Below are 14,997 nucleotides of genomic sequence, written 5' to 3' on the forward strand. Positions count from 1 at the left end.
TTACTGTCTATTATCTATCCTTTACCCCTACCTACAGTATACTGCTGTTACTGTCTATTATCTATCCTTTACCCCTACCTACAGTATACTGCTGTTACTGTCTATTATCTATCCTTTACCCCTACCTACAGTATACTGCTGTTACTGTCTATTATCTATCCTTTACCCCTACCTACAGTATACTGCTGTTACTGTCTATGATCTATCCTTTACCCCTACCTACAGTATACTGCTGTTACTGTCTATTATCTATCCTTTACCCCTACCTACAGTATACTGCTGTTACTGTCTATTATCTATCCTTTACCCCTACCTACAGTATACTGCTGTTACTGTCTATCTATCCTGTACCCCTACCTACAGTATACTGCTGTTACTGTCTATGATCTATCCTTTACCCCTACCTACAGTATACTGCTGTTACTGTCTTATCTATCCTTTACCCTTACCTACAGTATACTGCTGTTACTGTCTATTATCTATCCTTTACCCCTACCTACAGTATACTGCTGTTACTGTCTTATCTATCCTTTACCCCTACCTACAGTATACTGTTGTTACTGTCTTATCTATCCTTTACCCCTACCTACAGTATACTGCTGTTACTGTCTATTATCTATCCTTTACCCCTACCTACAGTATACTGCTGTTACTGTCTATTATCTATCCTTTACCCCTACCTACAGTATACTGCTGTTACTGTCTATTATCTATCCTGTTTAGTCACTTTACCCCTCCCTATATGTACATATCTACCTCAATTACCTCGTACCCCTGCACATCGACTCGATTCTGGTACCTCGTGTATTTTGCCTAGTTATCATTACTCATTGTGTATTTATTCCCGGAAATATATATTTTTTCTCTATTTTTCTCTCTGTGTTGTTGGAAAGGGCCGTGAGTAAGCATTTAGTTATTCTACACCTGTTGTTTACAAAGCATGTGACAAATAAGATTTGATTTCAGTAGGGAAAGTTGAGCACAATGTGGAACCTTGACAACTGACTGAAATCACATTGAGTACAGTGCCTTGCGAAAGTATTCGGCCCCTTGAACTTTGCGACCTTTTGCCACATTTCAGGCTTCAAACAAAGATATACAACTGTATTTTTTTGTGAAGAATCAACAACAAGTGGGACACAATCATGAAGTGGAACGACATTTATTGGATATTTCAAACTTTTTTAACAAATCAAAAGCTTAAAAATTGGGCGTGCAAAATTATTCAGCCCCTTTACTTTCAGTGCAGCAAACTCTCTCCAGAAGTTCAGTGAGGATCTCTGAATGATCCAATGTTGACCTAAATGACTAATGATGATAAATACAATCCACCTGTGTGTAATCAAGTCTCCGTATAAATGCACCTGCACTGTGATAGTCTCAGAGGTCCGTTAAAAGCGCAGAGAGCATCATGAAGAACAAGGAACACACCAGGCAGGTCCGAGATACTGTTGTGAAGAAGTTTAAAGCCGGATTTGGATACAAAAGGATTTCCCAAGCTTTAAACATCCCAAGGAGCACTGTGCAAGCGATAATATTGAAATGGAAGGAGTATCAGACCACTGCAAATCTACCAAGACCTGGCCGTCCCTCTAAACTTTCAGCTCATACAAGGAGAAGACTGATCAGAGATGCAGCCAAGAGGCCCATGATCACTCTGGATGAACTGCAGAGATCTACAGCTGAGGTGGGAGACTCTGTCCATAGGACAACAATCAGTCGTATATTGCACAAATCTGGCCTTTATGGAAGAGTGGCAAGAAGAAAGCCATTTCTTAAAGATATCTATAAAAAGTGTTGTTTAAAGTTTGCCACAAGCCACCTGGGAGACACACCAAACATGTGGAAGAAGGTGCTCTGGTCAGATGAAACCAAAATTGAACTTTTTGGCAACAATGCAAAACGTTATGTTTGGCGTAAAAGCAACACAGCTGAACACACCCTCCCCACTGTCAAACATGGTGGTGGCAGCATCATGGTTTGGGCCTGCTTTTCTTCAGCAGGGACAGGGAAGATGGTTAAAATTGTTGGGAAGATGGATGGAGCCAAATACAGGACCATTCTGGAAGAAAACCTGATGGAGTCTGCAAAAGACCTGAGACTGGGACGGAGATTTGTCTTCCAACGAGACAATGATCCAAAACATAAAGCAAAATCTACAATGGAATGGTTCAAAAATAAACATATCCAGGTGTTAGAATGGCCAAGTCAAGTCCAGACCAAGTCCAGACCTGAATCCAATCGAGAATCTGTGGAAAGAACTGAAAACTGCTGTTCACAAATGCTCTCCATCCAACCTCACTGAGCTCGAGCTGTTTTGCAAGGAGGAATGGGAAAAAAATTCAGTCTCTCGATGTGCAAAACTGATAGAGACATACCCCAAGCGACTTACAGCTGTAATCGCAGCAAAAGGTGGCGCTACAAAGTATTAACTTAAGGGGGCTGAATAATTTTGCACGCCAAATTTTTCAGTTTTTGATTTGTTAAAAAAGTTTGAAATATCCAATAAATGTCGTTCCACTTCATGATTGTGTCCCACTTGTTGTTGATTCTTCACAAAAAAATACAGTTTTATATCTTTATGTTTGAAGCCTGAAATGTGGCAAAAGGTTGCAAAGTTCAAGGGGGCCGAATACTTTCGCAAGGCACTGTAGTTATGATACCTGTATCGGTGTGCCTTACCTTGGACACCTGGGCACACCTGCACAATGTGATCACATCCAGGTTGGAGAAGATTCTGCAGAGAGAGAAAGCATGTAGCTATTAGCCAACAGGGGTAACCGTCCCATTAGTCCCTCATGGACAGAGACAAATGCTGTGTGTGTGTGTGTGTGTGTGTGTGGTCGTGGTCAGATGGGGCAAAGTAACAGAGCACATGTCATGTACACACACATCATTGATCAGTGGAGCAGCTGACCAATCAGATAAGAGTTGATCGATCGTCTCTGACGACTGGCTGATGAGCGTGGCAGAGGCCATTGTACACTTTAATCATGCATACTTGGTTCCATGACACACACACACACACAATCCTGTTTGTGTGTTCTAGACAGCACCTTCAGAAAAATACCCCTACCCCTAGACATATTCCACATGTTGTTGTATCACAGCCTGAATTAAACATGTATTAAAGAGACACACAATATCCCATAATGACAAAGTAAAAATATGGTTTAGAAAATGTATTGAAAATGGAATACAGAAATCTCGTTTACATAAGTATTCACACCCTTCGGGAGCGATTACAGCTGTGAGTGTTTCTGTTGAGTGAATACATTGAATCCTTCATTCCCTCCATACTGGTCCACACAGCTAAACAACAACAACAACAACAACTGCTGCTCCCCGGGCACTGATGACGTCGATTACAGCCTCCCGGACCTTTCTGATTCAGAGGGGGTTGGGGTTAAATGAGGAACACACATTTCAGTTGAATGCATTCAGTTGTACAACTGACTCTTTACCTTCCCTTTTAAAACAGTTAAGAGTTGTGATAGGAGAAAACTGAGGATGGATCAACAACATTGTAGTTACTATCCTAAATGACAGTTAAAAGGAACGACAACACATTTGTCGTTTGCAAGATTAACTTTTTGTCCTGAATACAAAGTGATATGTTTGGGGAAACAATCAACCGAGTACCGCTTTTCATATTTTAAATGACCATCTCATCTCATCTGTACCCCACACAGATAATTGTAGTGGTCCTTCAGTTGAGCAGTGAATTTCAAACACAGATTAGACCAGGGAGGTTTTCCAACGCTTTTTTATTTTACCTTTATTTAACTAGGCAAGTCAGTTAAGAACAAATTCTTATTTTCAATGACGGCCTAGGAACAGTGGGTTAACTGCCTGTTCAGGGGCAGAACGACAGATTTGTACCTAGTCAGCTCGGGGGTTTGAACTTGCAACCTTCCGGTTACTAGTCCAACGCTCTAACCACTAGGCTACCCTGCCGCCCCTATTGGTAGATGGGTAAAAAGAAAATAAACAAGACATTGAATATCCCTTTGAGCATGGTGAAGTTATTGCACTTTGGATGGTGTATCAATACACAGAGGTCATTATACACCTAACTCAGTTGCCGGAGAGGAAGGGATTTCACCATGAGGCCAATAGCAGGTCACCTAGCGGTGCAGAGTGTTGGGCCAGTAACCGAAAGATCGCTTGTTCAAATCCCCGAGCTGACTAGGTGAAAAAAAATCTGCCGTTCTGCTATTGAGCAAGGCAGTTAACATTGACATCACTTAGCAGACGCTCCTATCCAGAGCGATTTAAAAGTAAACGTAAAATTTGGAAAACCTCCCTGGTCTAATCTATGTTTGAAATTCACTGTTCGACTGAGGGACCTTACAATTATCTGTATGTGTGGGGTAAAGAGATGAGGTAAGTCATTCAAAAGTCCTGTTAAACACTATTCCACGCAATTTATTAAGCACATTTCTACTCTAACTTATTTTGGAGAGCCATAACAAAAAGGTGTTAAACACTTATTGACTCAAGACATTTCAGCTTTTAATGAATTCATTTGTAAAAAAAAAAAACTTTGTACAAACAAAATTCCACTTGGACATTATGGGGGTATTGTGTGTAGGTCAGTGACACATCATCTCTATTTAATACACACACTTAGTCCATGTGGACTAAGTCTAGGGGTGTGAACCCTTTCTGAAGGCTCTGTGTGTGTTGTTTGTGCTATAAATAGCCTCTGTGGGAAATTCCGCAGTGCTCAGCTCCAGCTGTGTGAACTCCAGACAGACAGAACCCACCTATATACACCATTATGACAGTGTGTGTGTGTGTGTGTGTGTGTGTGTGTGTGTGTGTGTGTGTGTGTGTGTGTTTTAGACAGTGATCTCAGATTAGTAGGGTTACGTACAGCCTCCGTAGGACGTTATGATGCTCTGTAGGTCGCATAGCTAGTAGACATTTCAAAAGGTGACACACACACACACAATTAACCACTCAAGGTCAACAGTCTGCTAAGTGAGGCCAGCCGTGTCCTTTTTTAATAAGTTACCCTCACACTTTAAGCCCTGGGGTGAGCACTCAGGTGTGTGTGTGTGTGTGTGTGTAACTAACCTGAGCAGCAGCTCCTTGGGAAGCTTCTTGTTAATGGGAGCTTCATCGCTGTTGGAAAACACCTAGAGAGAGAATCAACATCCACATCAGAGCCACTGTCACCTTGGTAACAAGCACCCAATAGAACTCACAGACACACACACACACAGGCCTGTGCACACACACACACACACACACACACACACGAGAGATATAGAGAGTCCGCTGAGACACCAAACATTGATTTAGGAATGTTAAGAGTTACAGCTACATAAACAGCCCCTAGCAACACAATAGAACACCGTTACCGAGAGAGAATGGGAACGAGAGAGGAAGGAAAGCTAACGAGAGGGAGTAGCCTAATTTACTGGTGAAGACTCAGAAGAGAGGAACAGTAGAGATTTTTTTGGGATCCCCATTACATTAGCTGACTGCAATGGTGACAGTAAGTCTTCCTGGGGTCCAACATATAATGAAAAATAAATTACAGACAAAAACACTTTACAATTTACATAATTTTAAAAACATTAACAGACATTACAAATAGGTCAAATAGGGGAGAGGCGTTGTGTTGTGAGGTGTTTCATTTGTTTTTTTGTTTTTTAAAGCAAATTTAGCTGTTTGAGTAATTTGAGAAGGAAGGAATTTTCATGTGATCATGGCTTTGTATAATAAATGTAATGCCTTGAATTCGTTCTGGATTTGGGGACTGTGAAGAGACCCCTGGTGGCATGTCTGGTGGGGTATGTATTAGAGGTCGACCGATTAATCGGAATGGCTGATTAATTAGGGCCGATTTCAAGTTTTCATAACATTCGGAAATAGGTATTTTTGGGCGCCGATTTGCCCCCCCAAAAAATGTTATATACCTTTATTTAACTAGGCAAGTCAGTTAGAACACATTCTTATTTTCAATGACGGCCTAGGAACGGTGGGTTAACTGCCTCGTTCAGGCAGTTAAGCATTGCGCTGTGTATCAAGCATTGCGCTGTTTATGACTTCAAGCCTATCAACTCCCGAGATGAGGCTGGTGGCTAGCTAGTTAGCGCGTGTTTCAAACTTCACTCGCACTGAGCCTTGGGGTGGTTTTTCCCCTTGCTCTGCATGGGTAACGCTGCTTCGATGGTGGCTGTTGTCGATGTGTTGCTGGTTCGAGCCCAGGGAGGAGCGAGGAGAGGGACTGAAGCTATACTGTTACACTGGCAATACTAAAGTGCCTATAAGAACATCCAATAGTCAAAGGTTAATGAAATACAAATGGTATAGAGGGAAATAGTCCTATAATTCCTATAATAACTACAACCTAAAACTTCTTACCTGGGAATATTGAAGACTCATGTTAAAAGGAACCACCAGCTTTCATATGTTCTCATGTTCTGAGCAAGGAACTGAAACGTTAGCTTTCTTACATAGCATATATTGCACTTTTACTTTCTTCTCCAACACTTTGTTTTTGCATTATTTAAACGAGGCTAAATTGATTTTATTGATGTATTATATTAAGTTAAAATAAGTGTTCATTCAGTATTGCTGTAATTGTCATTATTACAAATAAAATTAACATTTGGCCGATTAATCGGTAACGTCTTTTTTGGTCCTCCAATAACCGGTATCGCGTTGAAAAATCATAAATCGGTCGACCTTTAGTATGTATGTCTGTCAGTTATATGTAAGTTGATTATGCAGGCAATCTGGAAAATTTCAATAATAATATTTCTCACAAAAACAAGAATTTATGCAGTTAATCTCAGGTCAACCCTCAACCAGGAAATACCGGCATGTTGAAGTTAGTTCTCTATGTGCAGTTAAAAGGGCACATTGCTCTGTTTTGAGACAGCTGCAGCTTTGCTAGGTCTCTCCTTGCTGCACTTGACCATATCCTCTAACCTAGTCCATTTTACCGAACAACTAGTAGTTGATTTGTCAACACAGAACATATTATTATACAGACAGACCTCCCCATCTTCACAACAACTTAGTCAATATGACTTGACCATGATAATTGACTATATAATGTTATACCTGGGAGTTTAGCTTCCTGAACTTGTTGAATGGTCACACCCTTTATACACAACTACAGTTGAGGTTTAGGTCTTAGAGAATGTTGACTGGACTGGGTTGGGTTTCTCATCCATGCAGTGGCTGGTTGAGTTTCTCATCCATGCAGTGGCTGGTTGAGTTTCTCATCCATGCAGTGGCTGGTTGGGTTTCCAGCCTGGTTCTAAGAGGCCTTAGTTAAGGTTCTTAGTCTGCAGCAAAATTGGGAAATCCACCGTGATGGCAACACACACAGCAACCCTCTCTGTACTCACACACACCCCTTTACGGAGTGGCAAAGCAGGGCATGGACCCCCCCAGATAGAATTTGTGCCCCCCCCCATTTTGTTTCCGCATAAACATAAACGGTATATTAATTACTATTTCGCCAGCGTTACCTCAGACACCTGACCACCTCGGTGATGAGGAGCCAGCGTTACCTCAGCCACCTGACCACCACGGTGATGAGGAGCCAGCGTTACCTCAGACACCTGACCACCTCGGTGATGAGGAGTCAACGTTACCTCAGACACCTGACCACCTCGGTGATGAGGAGTCAACGTTACCTCAGCCACCTGACCACCACGGTGATGAGGAGCCAGCGTTACCTCAGCCACCTGACCACCTCGGTGATGAGGAGCCAGCGTTACCTCAGACACCTGACCACCTCGGTGATGAGGAGCCAGCGTTACCTCAGCCACCTGACCACCTCGGTGATGAGGAGTCAACGTTACCTCAGCCACATGACCACCTCGGTGATGAGGAGTCAACGTTACCTCAGCCACATGACCACCTCGGTGATGAGGAGCCAGCGTTACCTCAGCCACCTGACCACCTCGGTGATGAGGAGCCAGCGTTACCTCAGCCACCTGACCACCTCGGTGATGAGGAGCCAGCGTTACCTCAGCCACCTGACCACCTCGGTGATGAGGAGCCAGCGTTACCTCAGCCACCTGACCACCTCGGTGATGAGGAGCCAGCATTACCTCAGCAACCTGACCACCACAGTGATGAGGAGCCAGCGTTACCTCAGCCACCTGACCACCTCGGTGATGAGGAGCCAGCGTTACCTCAGCCACCTGACCACCACAGTGATGAGGAGCCAGCGTTACCTCAGCCACCTGACCACCTCGGTGATGAGGAGCCAGCGTTACCTCAGCCACCTGACCACCTCGGTGATGAGGAGCCAGCGTTACCTCAGCCACCTGACCACCACAGTGATGAGGAGCCAGCGTTACCTCAGCCACCTGACCACCTCGGTGATGAGGAGCCAGCGTTACCTCAGCCACCTGACCACCTCGGTGATGAGGAGCCAGCGTTACCTCAGCCACCTGACCACCTCGGTGATGAGGAGCCAGCGTTACCTCAGCCACCTGACCACCTCGGTGATGAGGAGCCAGCGTTACCTCAGCCACCTGACCACCTCGGTGATGAGGAGCCAGCGTTACCTCAGCCACCTGACCACCTTGGTGATGAGGAGTCAACGTTACCTCAGCCACCTGACCACCTCGGTGATGAGGAGCCAGCGTTACCTCAGCCACCTGACCACCACGGTGATGAGGAGCCAGCGTTACCTCAGCCACCTGACCACCTCGGTGATGAGGAGCCAGCGTTACCTCAGCCACCTGACCACCTCGGTGATGAGGAGCCAGCGTTACCTCAGCCACCTGACCACCTCGGTGATGAGGAGCCAGCGTTACCTCAGCCACCTGACCACCACGGTGATGAGGAGCCAGCGTTACCTCAGCCACCTGACCACCTTGGTGATGAGGAGCCAGCGTTACCTCAGCCACCTGACCACCTCGGTGATGAGGAGCCAGCGTTACCTCAGCCACCTGACCACCTCGGTGATGAGGAGCCAGCGTTACCTCAGCCACCTGACCACCTCGGTGATGAGGAGCCAGCGTTACCTCAGCCACCTGACCACCTCGGTGATGAGGAGCCAGCGTTACCTCAGCCACCTGACCACCTCGGTGATGAGGAGCCAGCGTTACCTCAGCCACCTGACCACCTCGGTGATGAGGAGCCAGCGTTACCTCAGCCACCTGACCACCTCGGTGATGAGGAGCCAGCGTTACCTCAGCCACCTGACCACCTCGGTGATGAGGAGACAGCGTTACCTCAGCCACCTGACCACCTCGGTGATGAGGAGCCAGCGTTACCTCAGCCACCTGACCACCTCGGTGATGAGGAGCCAGCGTTACCTCAGCCACCTGACCACCTCGGTGATGAGGAGCCAGCGTTACCTCAGCCACCTGACCACCTCGGTGATGAGGAGCCAGCGTTACCTCAGCCACCTGACCACCACGGTGATGAGGAGACAGCGTTACCTCAGCCACCTGACCACCACGGTGATGAGGAGCCAGCGTTACCTCAGCCACCTGACCACCACGGTGATGAGGAGCCAGCGTTACCTCAGCCACCTGACCACCTCGGTGATGAGGAGCCAGCGTTACCTCAGCCACCTGACCACCTCGGTGATGAGGAGCCAGCGTTACCTCAGCCACCTGGCCACCTCGGTGATGAGGAGCCAGCGTTACCTCAGCCACCTGACCACCACGGTGATGAGGAGCCAGTGTTACCCCAGCCACCTGACCACCACGGTGATGAGGAGCCAGCGTTACCTCAGCCACCTGACCACCACGGTGATGAGGAGCCAACGTTACCTCAGCCACCTCGGTGATGAGGAGCCAACGTTACCTCAGCCACCTGGGTGATGAGGAGCCAATGTTACCTCAGCCACCTCGGTGATGAGGAGCCAACGTTACCTCAGCCACCTGGCCACCTCGGTGATGAGGAGTCAACGTTACCTCAGCCACCTGACCACCACGGTGATGAGGAGCCAGCGTTACCTCAGCCACCTAGCCACCTCGGTGATGAGGAGCCAGCGTTACCTCAGCCACCTGACCACCACGGTGATGAGGAGACAGCGTTACCTCAGCCACCTGACCACCACGGTGATGAGGAGACAGCGTTACCTCAGCCACCTGACCACCTCGGTGATGAGGAGCCAACGTTACCTCAGCCACCTCGGTGATGAGGAGCCAGCGTTACCTCAGCCACCTGACCACCACGGTGATGAGGAGCCAGCGTTACCTCAGCCACCTGACCACCTCGGTGATGAGGAGCCAGCGTTACCTCAGCCACCTGGCCACCTCGGTGATGAGGAGCCAGCGTTACCTCAGCCACCTGACCACCTCGGTGATGAGGAGCCAGCGTTACCTCAGCCACCTGACCACCTCGGTGATGAGGAGTCAACGTTACCTCAGCCACCTGACCACCACGGTGATGAGGAGCCAGCGTTACCTCAGACACCTGACCACCACGGTGATGAGGAGCCAACGTTACCTCAGCCACCTGACCACCACGGTGATGAGGAGCCAGCGTTACCTCAGACACATTTTCAGTGTGAGAAAAGCGGGCCTTTTGTAGCGTCTGCAGTTGGTTGTGGTGCAGCTATGTCATCTGAGGAGGCGATAGAGGACTTGTTCAACGTGTGTAGCTCTCTGTACGATGACTTTAGAAAACCCCATGGTGGCTGCACTATACACTGGGGAGAAACTGAAGAAGACTTCTTGATGGACTGGCCATGGTGTCAGTCATTTTGAAATCAAGTGACAACATCAGAGATGCTCGGGGGAAATCAAATCGACTTGTGCATATGGCACAGATGTCAGACTTGGGGCCATAGGCTTTATTGAAAGCAGTGACAGAGCCTAGCTTTAAGTTTATTGCTAACAATGACTCACACAATCCTGAGGCTCTTCGACCCTCCTAACAAGTTCCTGCAATCAGAAGCTACTGATCTGCACACCGCTGTCAAGCTTGTCCTCAGTATGTAGAAAAACTGCGATGTGATGCTGAATTGGAAAAGCTTTGGGAGGCATGCCAGAAAGGCAGGACCACACCAGCTTCAAGCAGGCGACAGACTCATGAGAAACTCTGCAATAGTATGTAGTTTAAAGCACAGTGGGGTCAGCATGATGATGGAAACGAGATGGGGTTGTAGCGTTACTGTTTTTTAGCACTTTGGATGCCGCGGTGAGGAAAACGTCATCGCGATTTACCAAAGGAAATAGTTAACTGGTGGAGACTCTTCTACAATGGTAAGCTGCAGCCTTTATGTCCCTGGCCGCCACAACAGAATTATTCATTCATTGTTCTTCCCTCATGTAAGCCTGGTTGTTTGGAAGATTTTTTAAATGTAATGTAATGCTTTTTACATTAGGCCTTTGCTTTTTACTTCAATGCATGTTAGATTTCTGTGACTTGCTTTTGGGGTCTAATTGCTATTGATAGATATCCAGCTTTGCATTATTTTATTGGTATAGGGACAATGACCAATGTAGCCTATTGGTTGTGCTCCGAGGCGAGCCCCTGGGGTGGTGCTCCCATTGTCCACTTCGGTGGTGCTGAAAGTATCATCCTTTCATCGCGCTCACCGGCGGTCCTGAATCCATGGTTACGCTGTGTGCTGTTTTAGGCTACCAGTCTTCGTGGGGCTTCTCTTCAACGTCACATGCTTTCTTGTGTACGAAATGACAGTTGTGTATATGGCTGCATTTCAGGTAGGCCTACATCTTTGTATGTGTTGTATGTCGTAGTAGTTTAGGACCAATACCGTGTCCAGTCTACTAAAAAGAAGTAGGCAAACGTTCACTCTTATCATTCATTTACATTACACACAGTCGTTGCGTGATGGGCTACTGTAAAACTGATGTCAAATACTATATAAAAAACGACACAGCCTACTTTTTCGCCCCCCTCCCTGCTCTCTATAGCGTGTGTTACTATCTGAATAGGTGTTTACTCTTATTTGCCCCAGATTAAAAATTGTCTCCTGTCATGTAGGAAAGTTCACATCAGCTATGAATACCCGCACTTAGTTTGATTTAGTTCGCTTTTCCGAAACTCTCCCACAGAAAATAGTGCGCAGCCGAAGAAGCGGCGGCTTGGCTTAATGTAGGTTACGCTCAATCGCAGAGCGTCACACATTCTACAGAAATCTAGCCTATAGTTCTAAGTATTGAAGTTTAAACTATGAAGCCTGTAAGAATATGTGACAGCCTAGTGGTTGCTCTTCCTGTCAGCTGATCTGTGTTGGTATGTCGTAGTGGGGCACATACCTTTCTTTTTATTATATGAAACATTCCAGATAGATTTTTGTACATTTGAACAGTAGTAGGACCAGTCTACTTTGTTTGTTTAGGGGCTCTAAAGCGATAATAATGATTTCATCCTGGAGCCGGGCCTGAAACACACACACACACACACACACTGCAAGATAACCATTACAGATCACATGCTACCCTACCTAATGTGTTCAGTAAGGCACAATCCCTATTATGTAGAACAGACACAGCCTAACTTTGTTAAGCGAGGAATCATGTTAGCTCTAGTTTTGACATTTCTACTTGCAAAGGTCTGTATGTTGTGCACCCTCCGGTCTGAGCTCGAGCAGGCTGGTTCCCAGTTTCAGGAGATAGGAGCCTGGTGCCTATATAACATGTATGTTGCCGCGACGCATGACAGTGACCGTTCTACAGCGTGACCAACCCAACGAGTCTGTTACCGACAGAGAGAGGTGGGAGACGACTTACATACGACACTGAATAACACTGACTTTTGTAGGGCAGTTAGCTTTAGAGTAGTTGCCTATGTGGGCTATAAACAAATTCAAGTCTCTAGGTTAAATCGTCTCGGCCTCACCCCTATTGGGCGGGGTCGGCAGGTAGCCTAGTGGTTAGAACGTTGGGCCAACCAGAAGGTTGCCAGATCGAATCCCCGAGCTGGCAAGGTAAAGATCTGTAGATCTGCCCCTGAACACGGAACACTGTTCCCCGGTAGGCCATCACTGTAAATAAGAATTTGTTCTTAACTGACTTGCCTGGGTAAATAAAAGGTTAAAATAAAAAAATATATAGCCCAAACCAACCTCAGTCCCTTCCCTATAGCCCCAGCCCACTCTCTCTCTCGCTACAGCCCACCACCTATACTCCAGCCTATCAATCCCCTTATACCCTGGTCCCAGCCTCATCCCTATACCCCATGTTGTTTGTTTACCCGGGCATAGCCCTACTATGGCAACCAACCTCAGCCCTACTATGGCAACCAACCTCAGCCCTACTATGGCAACCAACCTCAGCCCTACTATGGCAACCAACCTCAGCCCTACTATGGCAACCAACCTCAGCCCTACTATGGCAACCAACCTCAGCCATGCTATGGCAACCAACCTCAGCCATACTATGGCAACCAACCTCAGCCATACTATGGCAACCAACCTCAGCCATACTATGGCAACCAACCTCAGCCATACTATGGCAACCAACCTCAGCCATACTATGGCAACCAACCTCAGCCATACTATGGCAACCAACCTCAGCCCTACTATGGCAACCAACCTCAGCCCTACTATGGCAACCAACCTCAGCCCTACTATGGTAACCAACCTCAGCCCTACTATGGTAACCAACCTCAGCCCTACTATGGTAACCAACCTCAGCCCTACTATGGCAACCAACCTCAGCCCTACTATGGCAACCAACCTCAGCCCTATCTGTCGCTCCTGTACCACAGACTGAGCTCGGTGTTGCAGCAGTCCGATTGTGCGTCCGTCTGGACAATAACAGGATTTCGTATTACCCTTAACCAACAAAGCCCCAGCTCCCTCCAGCATGTACAATTCAAACAGTGCACGCACAAACACCATACCGAAAATCTACTACCGTTCATGGCCGTTTACATACACACTCCTGTCCCGTTTCTGCAGCTCTTACCTCAAACCTGCCCTTGGTGATTCCGTTCATATCTGCGGAGGGTGTTACCGTACTGCGGAGGGTGTTACCGTACACAACACGTCTGGGGCTAGCGTTAGGTTTGTCGGATACCGTATTGTTTTTGTAGCCTGTGTCGTTCGAAGGGCTGCTGGTGGGAGAGGAGCTTGGACTGGGTGCTCTCCCTTGCCGGCAACAGGGCTTCTTTCTCCGGGATTGCTGCTTAGTCCGGGGCGGCCTGGAAGAGCAATAACCTAGTCTTTGAGCCCGACGGCTCTCCAGTCCGTCTCATCACACTGCCAGCTACCAAAATAACAATAATAACATGGACGCGCTCCTGGTGACTTCACTTCCGCCTCTCAGACAGCTCGCAGCGCGAATCAGCTGGTCTCAATAACCCCCCTCCTGCTCGAGCGGGTTGAAACGTTAACATGTTTGAAAAACGTGATCCAAAAACATTTGATCAGTTTCTTCTGTTATTCTAGTATGTGTTTTCTACGGTGGACATGGAAGGGGAGGGCTGTGGCGGTGACGTCTTTTCTGCGGGAAAAGCACGTGTGTCGGATTTGTTTTGATAGTGAGTTTGCGTTGGAGAAGTTCAGCAACGCGACACCGAAATATCTCCCGGTTCGTTAACGGCGAGGTGGGTCACCGAACTGTCACAGGGGCACTGACCGGTTCTGAATCCGAAAAACACTGACTGGTATACAGGAACCACCGAATATATCGCCAAGAGTTTGCTGTTTATTACAGAGAAACCGCTCCATCATTATTTTCGTTTAAAATCTCCTTTACACAAAACCACACATTCGAGTTAATTCCATGTCTTTTTATACATGTTATGCGTTAATCTCACGATAGGTACATGCGTAGCAGGCCTAATCTATTTAATCGAATGAAACGTGATGAGAAGTATACAACAACGTGACGAGTATAATAGCTATACCAAATGGTTGAAGACGGATGTAAGAGGGAGTTGAGTATCTCTTACAAAAGTACTAAACTGAGTCATCTGAGCCTGTTCCCAAAGCGTCTCTAGAGGGCGCATTTATACTGCTACAAACTATTACTTTACTGTAGCCTACTTTTTACAAGCAGTGTGACAGTTTAGGTTATTAGGCCT

At 46.7% G+C, this 14,997-nt stretch overlaps 1 protein-coding gene across 3 annotated transcripts in view; it reads right to left on the reverse strand.

Annotated features, from left to right (window-relative positions):
• The window catches only part of LOC110487903 (F-box/LRR-repeat protein 2), a 32,151-nt gene extending 17,471 nt beyond the window's left edge, over positions 1-14,680 (reverse strand). Inside the window, exons 1-3 of one of the 3 annotated variants that reach the window (XM_036970880.1) lie at positions 13,878-14,680; positions 5,083-5,144; positions 2,683-2,737 (exon numbers count right to left, since the gene is read on the reverse strand). In XM_036970880.1, coding sequence (XP_036826775.1) covers positions 2,683-2,737; positions 5,083-5,144; positions 13,878-13,907 — 147 coding nt within the window. In that variant the 5' untranslated portion in view covers positions 13,908-14,680. The remainder of the gene's footprint in view (positions 1-2,682; positions 2,738-5,082; positions 5,145-13,877) is intronic. The other 2 variants (XM_036970879.1, XM_036970878.1) reach the window with 2 other exon arrangements.
• Between the last annotated feature and the right edge of the window lie 317 nt (positions 14,681-14,997).

This window comes from Oncorhynchus mykiss, chromosome 32 (assembly GCF_013265735.2).
Source record: "Oncorhynchus mykiss isolate Arlee chromosome 32, USDA_OmykA_1.1, whole genome shotgun sequence".
Lineage (NCBI taxonomy): Eukaryota > Metazoa > Chordata > Actinopteri > Salmoniformes > Salmonidae > Oncorhynchus > Oncorhynchus mykiss.